Below are 13078 nucleotides of genomic sequence, written 5' to 3' on the forward strand. Positions count from 1 at the left end.
GCTATGTCTACTTTCATCTCTTTACACTCCAAAACCCCTACACAGTGTTTCAAACAGAGCAGACCCTCAATAATTGCATATTTTACTTGTTAGGTTGAGAAAGGAAGAAGGCCAGAAACTATGGGAAGTAATTTGATTCCATTAGAATTCCTTTGCATAATAAAATCTGATGTGTAATGGATGACAAATGAGATAATATATACCTGTTTTTCAGCGTGGGTCAACAAAATACAAGTACTGATGGCTGCTGCAAGCTTTGGCCAAGCTAAAATCCCTAAGGGAAATGGGCCTTATTCCGTTGGTTGTACAGACTTAATGTTTGATCACACTAAAAAGGTAATGCTTGATTTATACAACTTATCCTGATACTCTACTGTTGTCTGTCGCTATGTACTACTAGAAGGTGTTCAAATGTGACCTTGCCCTCACCTGAGAATGACTCATTTTGCAATTTGTATTGTTTCATATGAAGGCTTTTACTAGTTTAGCCATTCCCCAATTCACTGCTATTGTCTGATTAATTTCCCTATAAACCCTATTTTTCACTTCATAAAATACCTGAAGCCAGGCTGCTTATATTTTCCTTTCACTGAGATAGAACATTGTTTTTCTGTTTCTCTTTCATGACTGTCTTCAATCACCACAGCAGCCTAAAAAGTTCTCTAGACCTCCTTGTGAACACAGAGGTATTTGTGTCCCCACTAATTAAATATGCAAAATAGCTGCTCGAATATGTTTGAGACACAACTTCTCTAAAAGTGCATTAATTTCTTTCTTAACAGGGCACCTTCTTGCGTTTATATTATCCATCCCAAGATGATGATCGCCTTGACACCCTTTGGATCCCAAATAAGGAATATTTTTGGGGTCTTAGCAAATATCTTGGAAAACACTGGCTTATGGGCAACATTTTGAGTTTACTCTTTGGTAAGATTTCTGTTGGTCCTCTGTAGGCTTGCATATAAGAAAACCTTGAAAACAACAATAATTTCAAGCAGTTAAGCCCAGAGTAGATTTTTCTCCACTCCCAACAGCTCCAAAAATGATAAGGAAATTATTTCTTTAAAGCCCAGGCAACTATGACAGAATCAAGGGTTCTCATTTTGTCCATTCTGAGTTGGATGGGAGTGGCCGAGGGTATCAGACTGACTCTGACATCTTTCTATGGCTGCTCTTTAGTGTTCATCTGACATACCAAGGAGAAGGCAATACCTTGGTGAGAATGCAGGTACTTTGGTGCGGCCACTATCCTGCATGTTCTGTGCTAAGTTAGAAAAAAAGGGAAAGAAAGTAGAAGCCACCAAACTCTCCAGATCCAAAACAAAGGAGTCAAAGCTAATGCCTTACTTGTCATAAATGAAGAGACTCTACTCTCATTCCCATCACCTACCCCCATCACTAAGACCATCTGATGTGCATTCTTGACTTACTGTCTACATTACGCTAATGTAGACTTTTCCTTCCTTACCTGTTTGACTAGACATGACTGTTGAGCTGATGTTAACTGTGTCTTCACATTTCTCCCACAAAACTATTTACAACTTTTGGGATTCATCTTAAACATCGGCTTCTAATTGTCTTAAAAACCACTTATAACAGACATGAAAATGCCATAATTCTGCATATTTATATTGCAAAATAACTTATAAATCACTTCCATAGCAATCATCACATTCAGTCTTTGTGACCACATCTGCATTTTATAGACAAGAAAATGAAACACAAATGACGGCTGATAATAATGGTGATAATAAAAATTGAGAAGTGCAAGAAGACAGTATATCCATTTTTGAGCCCCTTACTATGTGATGGATAGGTGCTTTACATATATTACCTAATTAAATAAAATTCTCACACAACTCCTATGAAAGAGATATCATTTTCTCAAGTTTACCCAAGAGGTATCTGAAGCACAGAAAGTTTGAGGAACTTGCCCAAGATCCATAGCTAGGAAGTGGGAGAGCTGCATCCATGACTCAGTATGAAGTCAGTGGTTTCTCTACCTTTTGCTGCATGATTATGACCAAATCATAATGAACAGCATCTCTGTTTCTTAGATTCTAGCTCTCAGGGTAATGTATGTGAGGTTTTATGGGTAGTTTGGTTTCAGAACATTCCCTTTGAAATTTTTCCAAAACCTGGGAATGGCAATAAGTAGCAGCCTTTATGAATACACCTGTGAAAATCTCTCACCTTAAGTCCAGAGCTGTCAGTGACAACTCATCGTTAATAATCCTGTGGTCTGAGGAAAGGACTTATGCCGGATGCGGTGGCTCGTGCCTGTAATCCCAGCACTTTGGGAGGCTAAGGTGGGCAGATCACCCGAGGTCCAGAGTTCACGACCAGCCTGACCAACATGGAGAAACCCCATCTCTACTAAAAATACAAAATTAGCTGGGCTTGGTGGCGCATGCCTGCAATCTCAGCTAATCGGGATGCTGAGGCAGGAGAATGACTTGAACCCAGGAGGCGGAGGTTGCAGTGAGCCGAGATTGTGCCATTGCACTTCAGCCTGGGCAACAAAAGCAAAACTCTGTCTCAAAAAAAAAAAAAAAACAAAAAACTTATAGTTCGGGTCTTTGGTTGGTGGGTATCTAGTAGCAGTCTTTTTAATGAATCTACTATTATTCATCCATAAAAAAGTAGATATAAATCAGATGGGTCTGCATTTTATGCTAATGAGATGTGAAATAAATTTACTAGCAACACTCAGAGAAAACACTAACTATAATCTCCCATTGTTGTGTAGGTTCAGTGACAACTCCTGCAGACTGGAATTCCCCTCTGAGGCCTGGTGAAAAATATCCACTTGTTGTTTTTTCTCATGGTCTTGGAGCATTCAGGTAATCTTTAAGAGGCTGAACACTTTTAGCTTCCAGGAATAAATGACAATTTTTTTTTTATTCAAAAAAGAAATAGCAGATTTTGGAATGTCATGCAGGCCCTTGTCTGGAGGAATTGGGGTTCCTCAATAATTGACTGTGGGTCTGTTGATCAGTCCTAGCCCTGTATGGTCAAGTAGTTTTTTTCCTTACTACCAGATCATTGAGATTAGCCTCACAGCAGAGAAGAAAGGGTGTTGCATTTTTTATAGTTATCCTTCTATATTGTAATATTTACACTCTTAAAATTATCCTCTGTAAAGTTTAGGACTTTTGAAAAACCAATTTTAGATTAGCTGTGAAAGACATTTGTTAAGAGAAGTATCTGTGAAGGCGAGAGAAGGAGCAGGAAGAGATGGGGAGAAACTTTGGACCATGACACAGGTTGGACACCTGAAAAGGTGATGGGGAAGGGAGAAGGATTGGATAAGAAGAGCTTCAGACTGCAGCATGGTTCTAAGAAATATTGAGCCAGGCCAATGGAAGGGGTGCTTGGCCAAATTTGCTTATCAAGAGTCCTGTATCTCATAGGAATGGGTTAATGTTAGTACCCATGCTGTGACAAGTCTCTGGGAGCAGCTCACTGGATGCTTAGCTTCCACTTGACCATGGTGATGGATCCAGAGGGGCAGGAGCTGGATAGGGTCTCTAGCAAGTTATGAAGTCTGTAGCATGATAGCTGAGTGGCACATTTTCCTGACAACAACCACCCTCTTCACTTTCTTCTACCACTTTATCACCTGTCGTCCCTCTTCTACCGCAGGGGATTGTAAAACTCAGAAAATAAGAGAGATGGCTTTTAGCTGGGAACAAGTTGGGTAGCACCTGCAATAAAGAATTCTTTTCAGCACTTTAAATGTAGTTCAGCTAGCTATTTGATTTCTCCTACACTAGTGATTGACAAATTAGAACCCAAGGGCCAAATCCAGCCCACTGCCTATTTCTATAAAGTTTTATTGGAACACAGCCACACCCATTTATTTTCGTACACTGTCTATGGTTACTTTTGTCCTACAACAGCAGAGTTCAGTAGGGGTGACAAAGATTGTATGGCCCACAAAGCTGGAAATATTTACTCTCTGGCCTTCAGCAGAAGAAGTTTGCTAATCCCTGTGCCATATCATTTCCCCCTCTTGAAAAGGTCCTGTATCTTCAGCAAGAAAGACATAGTTTCTAGCTACCTCCTTTTTCTTCTCTGTGGACATTTCCTATTGGACACATGGTATGAGGAAAAGGTTGTGCAAATGAAGCTGTGGAAGAGGGCATAAATGCAGTGCTTAGCACATGATTTTTCAAGTATTTCACCCAGTCCAATCATTTAATAATAGCTAACATGTATGTAAGTATTTACCTGTTTCTAATATGATTATAAGTACTGAAAATGTATTAATTCAATTGATCCTCACTGATGAGGTACCATACTATTATAGCATCACCATTTTATAGATAAAGAACCAAGGCAGAGAAAATATTGTGACTTATTAAAGGTACACAGCTGACAAGTGGTAGAACCAGGGTTCAAAGACAGTGGTCAGACTGCAGGTCTCATTCTCATAACTACCATACTGTAGTGCTTTCCTATATACATTATCTTAGCAAAACCTTGCAACTACCCTAGAACAAATGCTTTACTCTTAGGCCCATTTTACAGGTGAGGACAAACATGCAGTAATCACCTAAAATCATATAGCTGGGAAGGCAGACCCAAGATTAAAAACCCAAAACTCTCAAAGGCAATATTTATAATCACTGCACTGGGTTTTCTCAACTTCAGTACTCTTGACATTTTGGACCAGATAATTTCTTGTTGTGAAGTGTTGCCCTGTGCATTGTAGGATGTTTGACAACATCCCTTTACCCACTAGACATCAGTAGTACCCTCACCCACATTCATGATAATGAAAATACCTCCAGGCATTGTCAAATATCCCCTAAGGAACAAAATCACCCTCCTTTAAGAACCGTAGCTCTCCACTCCACCCCAGGGCACTACTATGGGAGGTAACGGCCTCCATGTTCCCAGTTTTATTCGCAGACTCAGCCTTGTAATCATGACTGGTAGTCGTAATGCTTCCCTCTTTTTGTTTTGAAGGACAATTTATTCTGCTATTGGCATTGACCTGGCATCTCATGGGTTTATAGTTGCTGCTGTAGAACACAGGTATGTTATCTGATGTAATTGGGCTCTTTGGCCAACTACAGGGAATGACAATGCTCATAATTATGTTTCTAATTTTCATAAAAGTTTATTTAAAATGTTGATGGAACTTTCAAGTATGATAACATGATGAGCAAAAAAGGAGATTGAGTTTGTCGACTTGAAAGACTTAAAAACACCCAGCATTTCTAGAGGGTTTATTTGCCTGCCGTGTTCTATGCAAAATGTTTTTTATACACCATCTCATTCAGTCTTCATAACAATCCTATGAGATGGTTATTATTATTGTTGTTGTTTTAAGGAAGGGGAATATAGAGGTGATAAAGGGTAATTTACCCAAAGTCACACAACTAGTAAGTGGCAGTGCCGGGATTTGATTCCTGAGAGTGAGTTTCAACATGGCTAACATTGCCTCCCAGAATCAGGAAGATAGAATGGATTGAGTTTACCTGCAACTTGACAATAGACAATAAGGTTTATTTCCTGGAACTCATTTAGGGTCTTCTTTAAAGGAAAATACAGAGTGGAAGAAGAAAGGGATGTCAAAAGATCAGAGGAAGTTGAGTCAAGGGTGGAACTGAGAAACATGGGTCAGATGAGGAAAGGAAGGAGCATACATAAATAATAATTTTACTTGTATTATAGAGATAGATCTGCATCTGCAACTTACTATTTCAAGAACCAATCTGCTGCAGAAATAGGGAAAAAGTCTTGGCTCTACCTTAGAACCCTGAAAGAAGAGGAGGAGATACATATACGAAATAAGCAGGTACATTACAATGAAAAGAGAGGTGGATGGTGACCTAAAAGCATGTACAAAAGGATGACATTTGTTAATTTAATTTTAGATATGGCAAGTTATGCTTCTAGCTCTCCTATTTCCCATTCTCAAAAGACCTGTCAATAGATTACCGGAGTAGTAAAATTCCCTTAATGGAATATCTCGTTCATAGTGAAAACAAAGGCAAATACAAAAATGTGGGAGATGACAGTGAGTAGTCAGAATTCCCCTGAATTAAAACTTCTAATTTTAGAATCTAAAAAGTGCTAGAAAATAAATTAATAGATTCTTCCTCACAGGCAATATAAAAGGACTACTTTTCAGAGAGGCAGTATACAATAGAATTAAGAGTATAGGCCTTAGAACCCAACTTTCTATGTTTGAACCCTGGCTCCACCACTTAATTTTGTTACAAAATAATGAATAAAAACATGGTCTGTCTTACAGAGCTATTAGGGCAATTAAGTTAAGTGAAGCATATTGGCTTCCTCTTTATAGTGAGTGTTTTACATATGTTATTACATTTGAGCCCACCCACATTTCCTTTAGGTAGGCATTATTGTACAATCAATGGAAACTCAGAGAGGTTAAGTAAGTCATCTCAAGTCACATAGTAGGTAAGCAACAGAGCCAGGATTTGGACTAAGCTATACCTATGTGCAAAGCTGGGGCCTGTGTCATTATGGTAGCATGTATCCAGTTTCCAGTTTATAACTGACCAACGATTTTTCCCACATACAGCTTCTACACAAACTTTAAAATAAATGTTTTAACTTTTTACTTTGTCATTTCCTTCTTCTAATAATTATATTAGGTACGGCAAAGAGCGAAAGAATGTTCCCAAGCTCTCAATCTGATTCTTGACATTGATCATGGAAAGCCAGTGAAGAATGCATTAGATTTAAAGTTTGATATGGAACAACTAAAGGTAAGCTAAAAAAAGAAGTAATTTTTCTCTTGTCCTACAGTCCTTTATTGTTTTTTGTCATCTCATTTTCTGCTATATTGCAAGGTATAACATCATAAAGGGCTGCAACCACCTCCCACCACAACACACACACACACATACACACACAAAGCAGTACAGGTAAAGTATTGCAGCAATTAAGAATGCATTATCTTGGACTAGATATGAAATTGCCAAAAGTTAGTCAGTTTTGATCTACAAAAACAGCAATGTCATGTGGTTCAACATAACTCCCGTGGAAGTGTTATTATTTCATGGACAGCTCCTGCTAGTTTTTAAGCTTGACCTTGAAAACTTGACACAAGTTTGGGAGTGGGTGGAAAAATATCAGACAGAGTGGGCAGCAACGAGCAAAGACTCAAAAGTGTGTGTGGCATATAGAGTGCAGGGATTAGGGGGAACTAGAGAATAAGATGATGGTCTGTTCTCCAGATACAATGAAGAAATTTGTTGTCCCTCAAGCAGCCACTCTCCTCTGTATCCTTGCCTTTGTACATGTTGTCCCCTTGGCCTGACACACTCTTCCCCTTGCCTAACTCTTACTTAATTTCAAAACTCCAGTTAAGCATCACCTCCTCTCAGAAGCTTTCTTAGACCCCAATGCCCACTTCTGGACCAGGCTCGCTGTCTGTCTTGTGTGCTCCTTTGTACCACTGTACAGTATTGCATCATGCCTCTGTGTAACTTTCTTCCCTGATGGACTGCAAGCTCCCTGAAATGAGACTGCAGTGCCTGGCACAGAGTAGGTACTCAATAAATACTCATGGAAAGAAAAAAACAAATAAACATGGGGTGAGGAGAGGTAGAAGTCAGAACTGATGTTGAAATTTCCAGTGTGGGTGACTACAAAGACCATTAAGTTTACTTTCAAACCTTTACATATGTTATATATATATGTGTAAATGTGTTTTATATGGGTATGTATATATGTATATGTGTGTATGGTATATATAAATGTATGTGTGTATATGTATATTTTATAAGAAATCAAGGTATTTAACCATCCCCATAAGATGAACAATTACATAATTGACAGAATCATTTCTTCTAACACCACGAGATAATTATAAATTTATACCATGCTTTTTCACACAGGACTCTATCGATAGGGAAAAAATAGCAGTAATTGGACATTCTTTTGGTGGAGCAACGGTTATTCAGACTCTTAGTGAAGATCAGAGATTCAGGTAAGAAAATAAGATAGTAAAGCAAGAGAATAGTAAATTACTGGAAGAGGGGGAGTGATAACTCATGTAAGATATAATTTTTTATTCAAATTCTTAGTGAAGAAGGGATCTCTTGGAGTTTATAAGGCTATTCTTTTGCCCCCATCAAGTACTCTATATACATTTTCCTAGGCTAAAACATCTACTTCTCCTGCTATTAAAATCTCCCCTTACTCCCATATGTTTTCCCTCATTATTCTTGTCTACCCAAGGGCTTAACACTTTTCACTTAAAAATTTATCTTTATATAATTTTTTTGTGAGATAATGGTTGTGATAATAATATTGTCATCTTACAGTATTGCCAGACTTCTCCAGTTGGCAGGACATTTTTTAATTAGGCTTTTCCCCCTTCCACCTTTAAGATGGAGCTGGATCTAAAATTACGATTATTTGGGTAGGAGTGGGGACCAGACCCCAGTTTTCTAGCTTGCAGGAACATTTTCTTTCTTAAACTACTTCATTCCAGATTGATGAGATCATATAGGGCCGACTGTACAGACGGTGGGCAGGATCATTTGTGAAACTTCACCTCAAATTTCTTAGAAGTTCATTTCAGTGTAAGAGAATTCTCTTCTTTCATCCATTTAGCAAAAGGTCAGGAAACGTAGGATAAACTTATTTTTAAAAAGGAAGTTAGTTCCATTTTCAAATGATATGCTCCATGTGTTTTTTTCAACCCTCTGACAGTTTTTCAGCTGAAGCGCCTCTAAATATAAAGTAATGGGCCCAGTTGCTACTCTGAAAAAGCTATAATAAATACACTACAAGGTGCATAAAAGCTCTGAAAACAAAGGTGCATTTATTATACTTTTTCAGATACTCCACAGTGTTGAAGAAATTATTATGTATTTTAAAATTTATTTTGAATAAAAATTGTTAAGGATATATCACTCAAATGGTTGCAATTCCTAAAAGGCATATAAAGAAAATGATTATACATAATTCCAGGTCTGATACTTTACAAAGCTAATCATATCCCTTTCCCACATTGAAGCATAATACCTCTTTATTCCAATGAGATAACCCATAATAAACTGGTATGGTGCATGTCCACCAATCCTAGCATTATTAGGATGTCCTCAATGTTGGCTAGTATGTAACCAGTTTAATTTCATCATTGTCAACAAATATCTACAGATGTGGTATTGCCCTTGATGCATGGATGCTTCCACTGGGTGATGAAGTATATTCCAGAATTCCTCAGCCCCTCTTTTTTATCAACTCTGAATATTTCCAATATCCTGCTAATATCATAAAAATGAAAAAATGCTACTCACCTGATAAAGAAAGAAAGATGATTACAATCAGGTAAGTATTAGTGACTTATTTCATTATCTGAAACAAACTTGAAGCCTGGGTAAATAACAATAGATATCATTTGGTAACCATTACAGAATTGCTGAATTTGTTGTTTAGACTTTCAATAAGGAGAGAATTAGATAATCTCAGTTTCTAAGAACATTTAGTCTTACTCTTTTTAAAATGGGAATGTTAATGTATATTGTATATATACTGGTTATATTAGTCTGTTCTTGCATTACTATATAGAAATACCTGAGACTGGGTAATTTATAAAGAAAAGAGATTTAATTGGCTCACAGTTCTGCAGCCTGTGCAGGAAGCATGATGCTGGCATCTGGTTGGCTTCTGGGGAGGCCTCAGGAAACTTACAATTATGGCGGAAGGCAATGGGGGCATGAGCACTTCACATAGCCAGAGCAGGAGGAGGAGAGGGATGGGTAATGGTACTACACACTTTTAAATAACCAGGTCTCACAAGAACTCACTGTCACAATGACAGCACCAAGGGGGATGGTATGAAACTATGAGGAACTGCTCCCATGATCCAGTCACCTCCCACCAGTCCCTACCTCTGACACTGGGGATTCTAATTTGACATATGATTTGGTGGGGACACAGATCCAAACTATATCACTGGTAATTAAAATTTTAAAATTAGCATTATACTATATACTACTTTAATCTAAACATCAGAGCATGCCTACAGATTTTTGGGGGTAGAGCTAGGGGGAAGTATTTCATCATTAGGCTGGGCTAGGAACTCTTTAAAGAAAAAGTCAGATTATCTATTGAGACCTGCAATATACTTACCTGTTGAGAAAAATATGAGTTTATAAATTCCCCAAAGCTATAATGGGGTACCATCAAGTGTTGGCAATTCTTGTATTCTGGAGGTGCAAAAGAACTCCTGATAAGGTTTTGAACTCTTAATGAGATACTACAAAGCAAAGATGGACCTGAACTCACCCCTTTCCTATCTGAAATCTGGTTTATTTAGGAAAAGAGAAGAGGCAGGAATGAAACATACAGAGTATAGGCAATAACCACTATGGGCTCAGAGAATAGAGGGGTCTCTTCCAACGGAAAAGGATTCATAGATGACACTAAAATTGGATGTTGTTTAGATCAAGAGAGTTTAGATAGTAAGGAAGGGTTTAGGTATTTCAGGCAAGGACTTCATTTAGCTTATGTGTCTGTGCAAGACTCTCTAATTCTAAAACAGAAATAATACAGAACACCTAACCCTCCCTCAACCCTACTTCCTTGCTAGGCTCTCACCTTTTCTTTCTTCCCTTCTCTGCTAGAAACTGTCAAAGAATAACAAATATTAGTTATTGCATGTGCTTACTTCTACCCACTCTTTGAGTCTTATGGTCTAGCTTCCTGAGCCCCCACCGGCATGCCAAAACAAAGACACTAAAGGCCTGCTGCATGCCACACCAGCAGCCTCTTCAGAGTCTCAACCTTGCTCTCTGCATCTGTTCAACATTGCTGACCACACCTCTTCCTGCTCCCTTGGCTACTATGACCCTCCTCTTTACTGCATCTCCTGTCATTAATACTGCTCCTTCCATTTCTCCTCCTCCAGCCAGTTCTCCACAGTCAGAGCATCCAAGCTTCTGCTCGCAATTCTCTTGTAATCTTGCCGTTTTATCTTTTTTATGTTTCTGACATTCAAGTTTCCTACTACAGTGTGGGGAAGAGTGAGAGGGAGTTAAGTGGCCCTGTTTTGAGCTTAGAAAACTAAAAGAATGATGGTTTGCTTATAAGAACCAGCAGAGTCAAGAGGCAGAGTAGCTTTGGGCGGGGCTGGGAAGATGTCTTTTAACTTCACAATTTCTTGGCTTGAGAACGGGGGAGTCTGTTTATAGATGTCTGGCCACAAACTGGATAATTACATAATTCACATGGTAACATAGATGAAACATTTGAAGTAGAGGAGATTGCAAAGTGAGAAAAGAATTGGTGTGGCAACAGAATCGTAAGGAATGCCTACTTTCAGCCAACGGGAAATGGGTGAAGAGCCAGTGAAGAATATAGAGTGGTTAGTGTCAGAAGGGAAGGTGCAACGTTAAGGAAGCGAAAAGAAAAAAGGTGCAAGAAAGCCATCAAGTGTCAAATGTCCCAGTGGTGGTAGAAAACGAGGACTGAAAAAAGGCCATTCTATTTGACATTAGGCTATTGATGAATGTAGAGAGCAGTGCAAATGATATTTATAAAGTGCTTACAGTTTAAAACTGGGAAAGGTGTTGTTTGAAATCTATTTCCTCTAAGGCTTAAATCTAAAGTGATTTAAATTTAAAGTGACTAGCATCAAATACATACCATGTTCAGTGGTGAGGGCAGGTGGCAGGCTCTGGCTGTGAGTTCAGGGACCCTCAACACACAAATTGGATGTATTCCAATTCACTAAAAAGCAAGACTCATTTCTTCTAAAATCAAGATGCCAAGCAAGACCAAGATTCTTTGTTTTTCTAGAGGGAAGATGAATATACTCTGGGATCCCTAAACAAACAGCCTGTGACCCTTGAAATACATCTAAGTAGATCAAATTACAAGTTTTATTTCTTCCTTGGTTTTCAGTAAACAGACCAACAAGACCCGTATCTTTCTTACACCCTAACTAAAAAAATAATAATTTTATCAACCAATGTGACTTTTAAATGTCTTGTTTTTTTTTAGGGGTTCAGTCCATCAGAATTTTGCTGACTTCACTTTTGCAACTGGCAAAATAATTGGACGCATGCTCAAATTAAAGGGAGATATAGATTCAGATGTAGCGATTGATCTTAGCAACAAAGCTTCATTAGCATTCTTACAAAAGCATTTAGGTAAGAAACTAATATTTTTTCATGAAATAAACCAGATGAATCTCAGGACAAACCTATCTATCTTAATACAGCTTTAGTACCATTTAAACTATTTCCAGTTGGTTTACAATGGAACAAAGCAGTAAAATCAATTTGAAAACAGAAATTTGAGAGTCAATTTTGCTGCTTTACATCATATATATCATAGAAAGCAAACCCAACTGTTAAAGCTAATAGTCTTTGTATGAAGCCTAGAGTGGACTTCCATGTTGAGGACACTGACAGCAGGTTGCCTCACTCCTATCCCGTTTGCATTCAGCTGCTAAAGCAGCCATGGGGCAGCTGAAACAGAGCATTGTCTCTACCATCCTAATGCAACTTGGGTAATTTGTAAATCTGTATTGCCACCTAGGGGCACCAAACTGTTTAATGCTCTCAAAAGTTTAATATGTTCATTAACACTTTATATTTTACAGGACTTCATAAAGATTTTGATCAGTGGGACTGCTTGATTGAAGGAGATGATGAGAATCTTATTCCGGGGACCAACATTAATACAACCAATCAATACATCATGTTACAGAATTCTTCAGGAACAGAGAATTAGAATTAGGATTAAAACAGTTTTAAAAGTCTTGCTTCAAAACTGCCTAAAATTATGTGTGTGTGTATGTGTGTGTGTGTGTGTGTGTGTGTGTGAGAGAGAGAGACAGAGAGATTTTTAATGTATTTTCCCAAATGACTCATATTTTAAAATATAGGCTATACTGTAATCGTGATTGAAGCTTGAACTAATTTTTTCCCTTTAGATGTAAAGAAAGAATACAGCATACAATATTCATATCAGCCTAAATTTTAATTTTACAAAGATGTTTCCTTTTTAGTGTCGAAGTTAAAACATGTTTTTACATTGACAGACAAGCAGATTAAAACAGGCAAAATGCCAGTGA

General features: G+C 38.0%; 1 protein-coding gene across 3 annotated transcripts in view; it reads left to right on the plus strand.

Moving 5' to 3' along the window:
- The window catches only part of PLA2G7 (phospholipase A2 group VII), a 32697-nt gene extending 19728 nt beyond the window's left edge, over positions 1 to 12969 (plus strand). For 2 of the 3 annotated variants that reach the window (XM_030928807.1, XM_030928808.1), the window contains exons 3-12: positions 215 to 336; positions 783 to 927; positions 2750 to 2843; positions 4975 to 5043; positions 5686 to 5809; positions 6636 to 6749; positions 7884 to 7975; positions 9154 to 9324; positions 12001 to 12149; positions 12605 to 12756. In XM_030928807.1, coding sequence (XP_030784667.1) covers positions 215 to 336; positions 783 to 927; positions 2750 to 2843; positions 4975 to 5043; positions 5686 to 5809; positions 6636 to 6749; positions 7884 to 7975; positions 9154 to 9324; positions 12001 to 12149; positions 12605 to 12735 — 1211 coding nt within the window. In that variant the 3' untranslated portion in view covers positions 12736 to 12756. Of the gene's footprint in view, positions 1 to 214; positions 337 to 782; positions 928 to 2749; positions 2844 to 4974; positions 5044 to 5685; positions 5810 to 6635; positions 6750 to 7883; positions 7976 to 9153; positions 9325 to 12000; positions 12150 to 12604 lie in introns of all 3 variants that reach the window. The other variant, XM_010356502.2, reaches the window with a different exon arrangement.
- Positions 12970 to 13078: the final 109 nt, after the last annotated feature.

Source organism: Rhinopithecus roxellana, chromosome 4, assembly GCF_007565055.1.
Source record: "Rhinopithecus roxellana isolate Shanxi Qingling chromosome 4, ASM756505v1, whole genome shotgun sequence".
Classification (NCBI taxonomy): Eukaryota; Metazoa; Chordata; class Mammalia; order Primates; family Cercopithecidae; genus Rhinopithecus; species Rhinopithecus roxellana.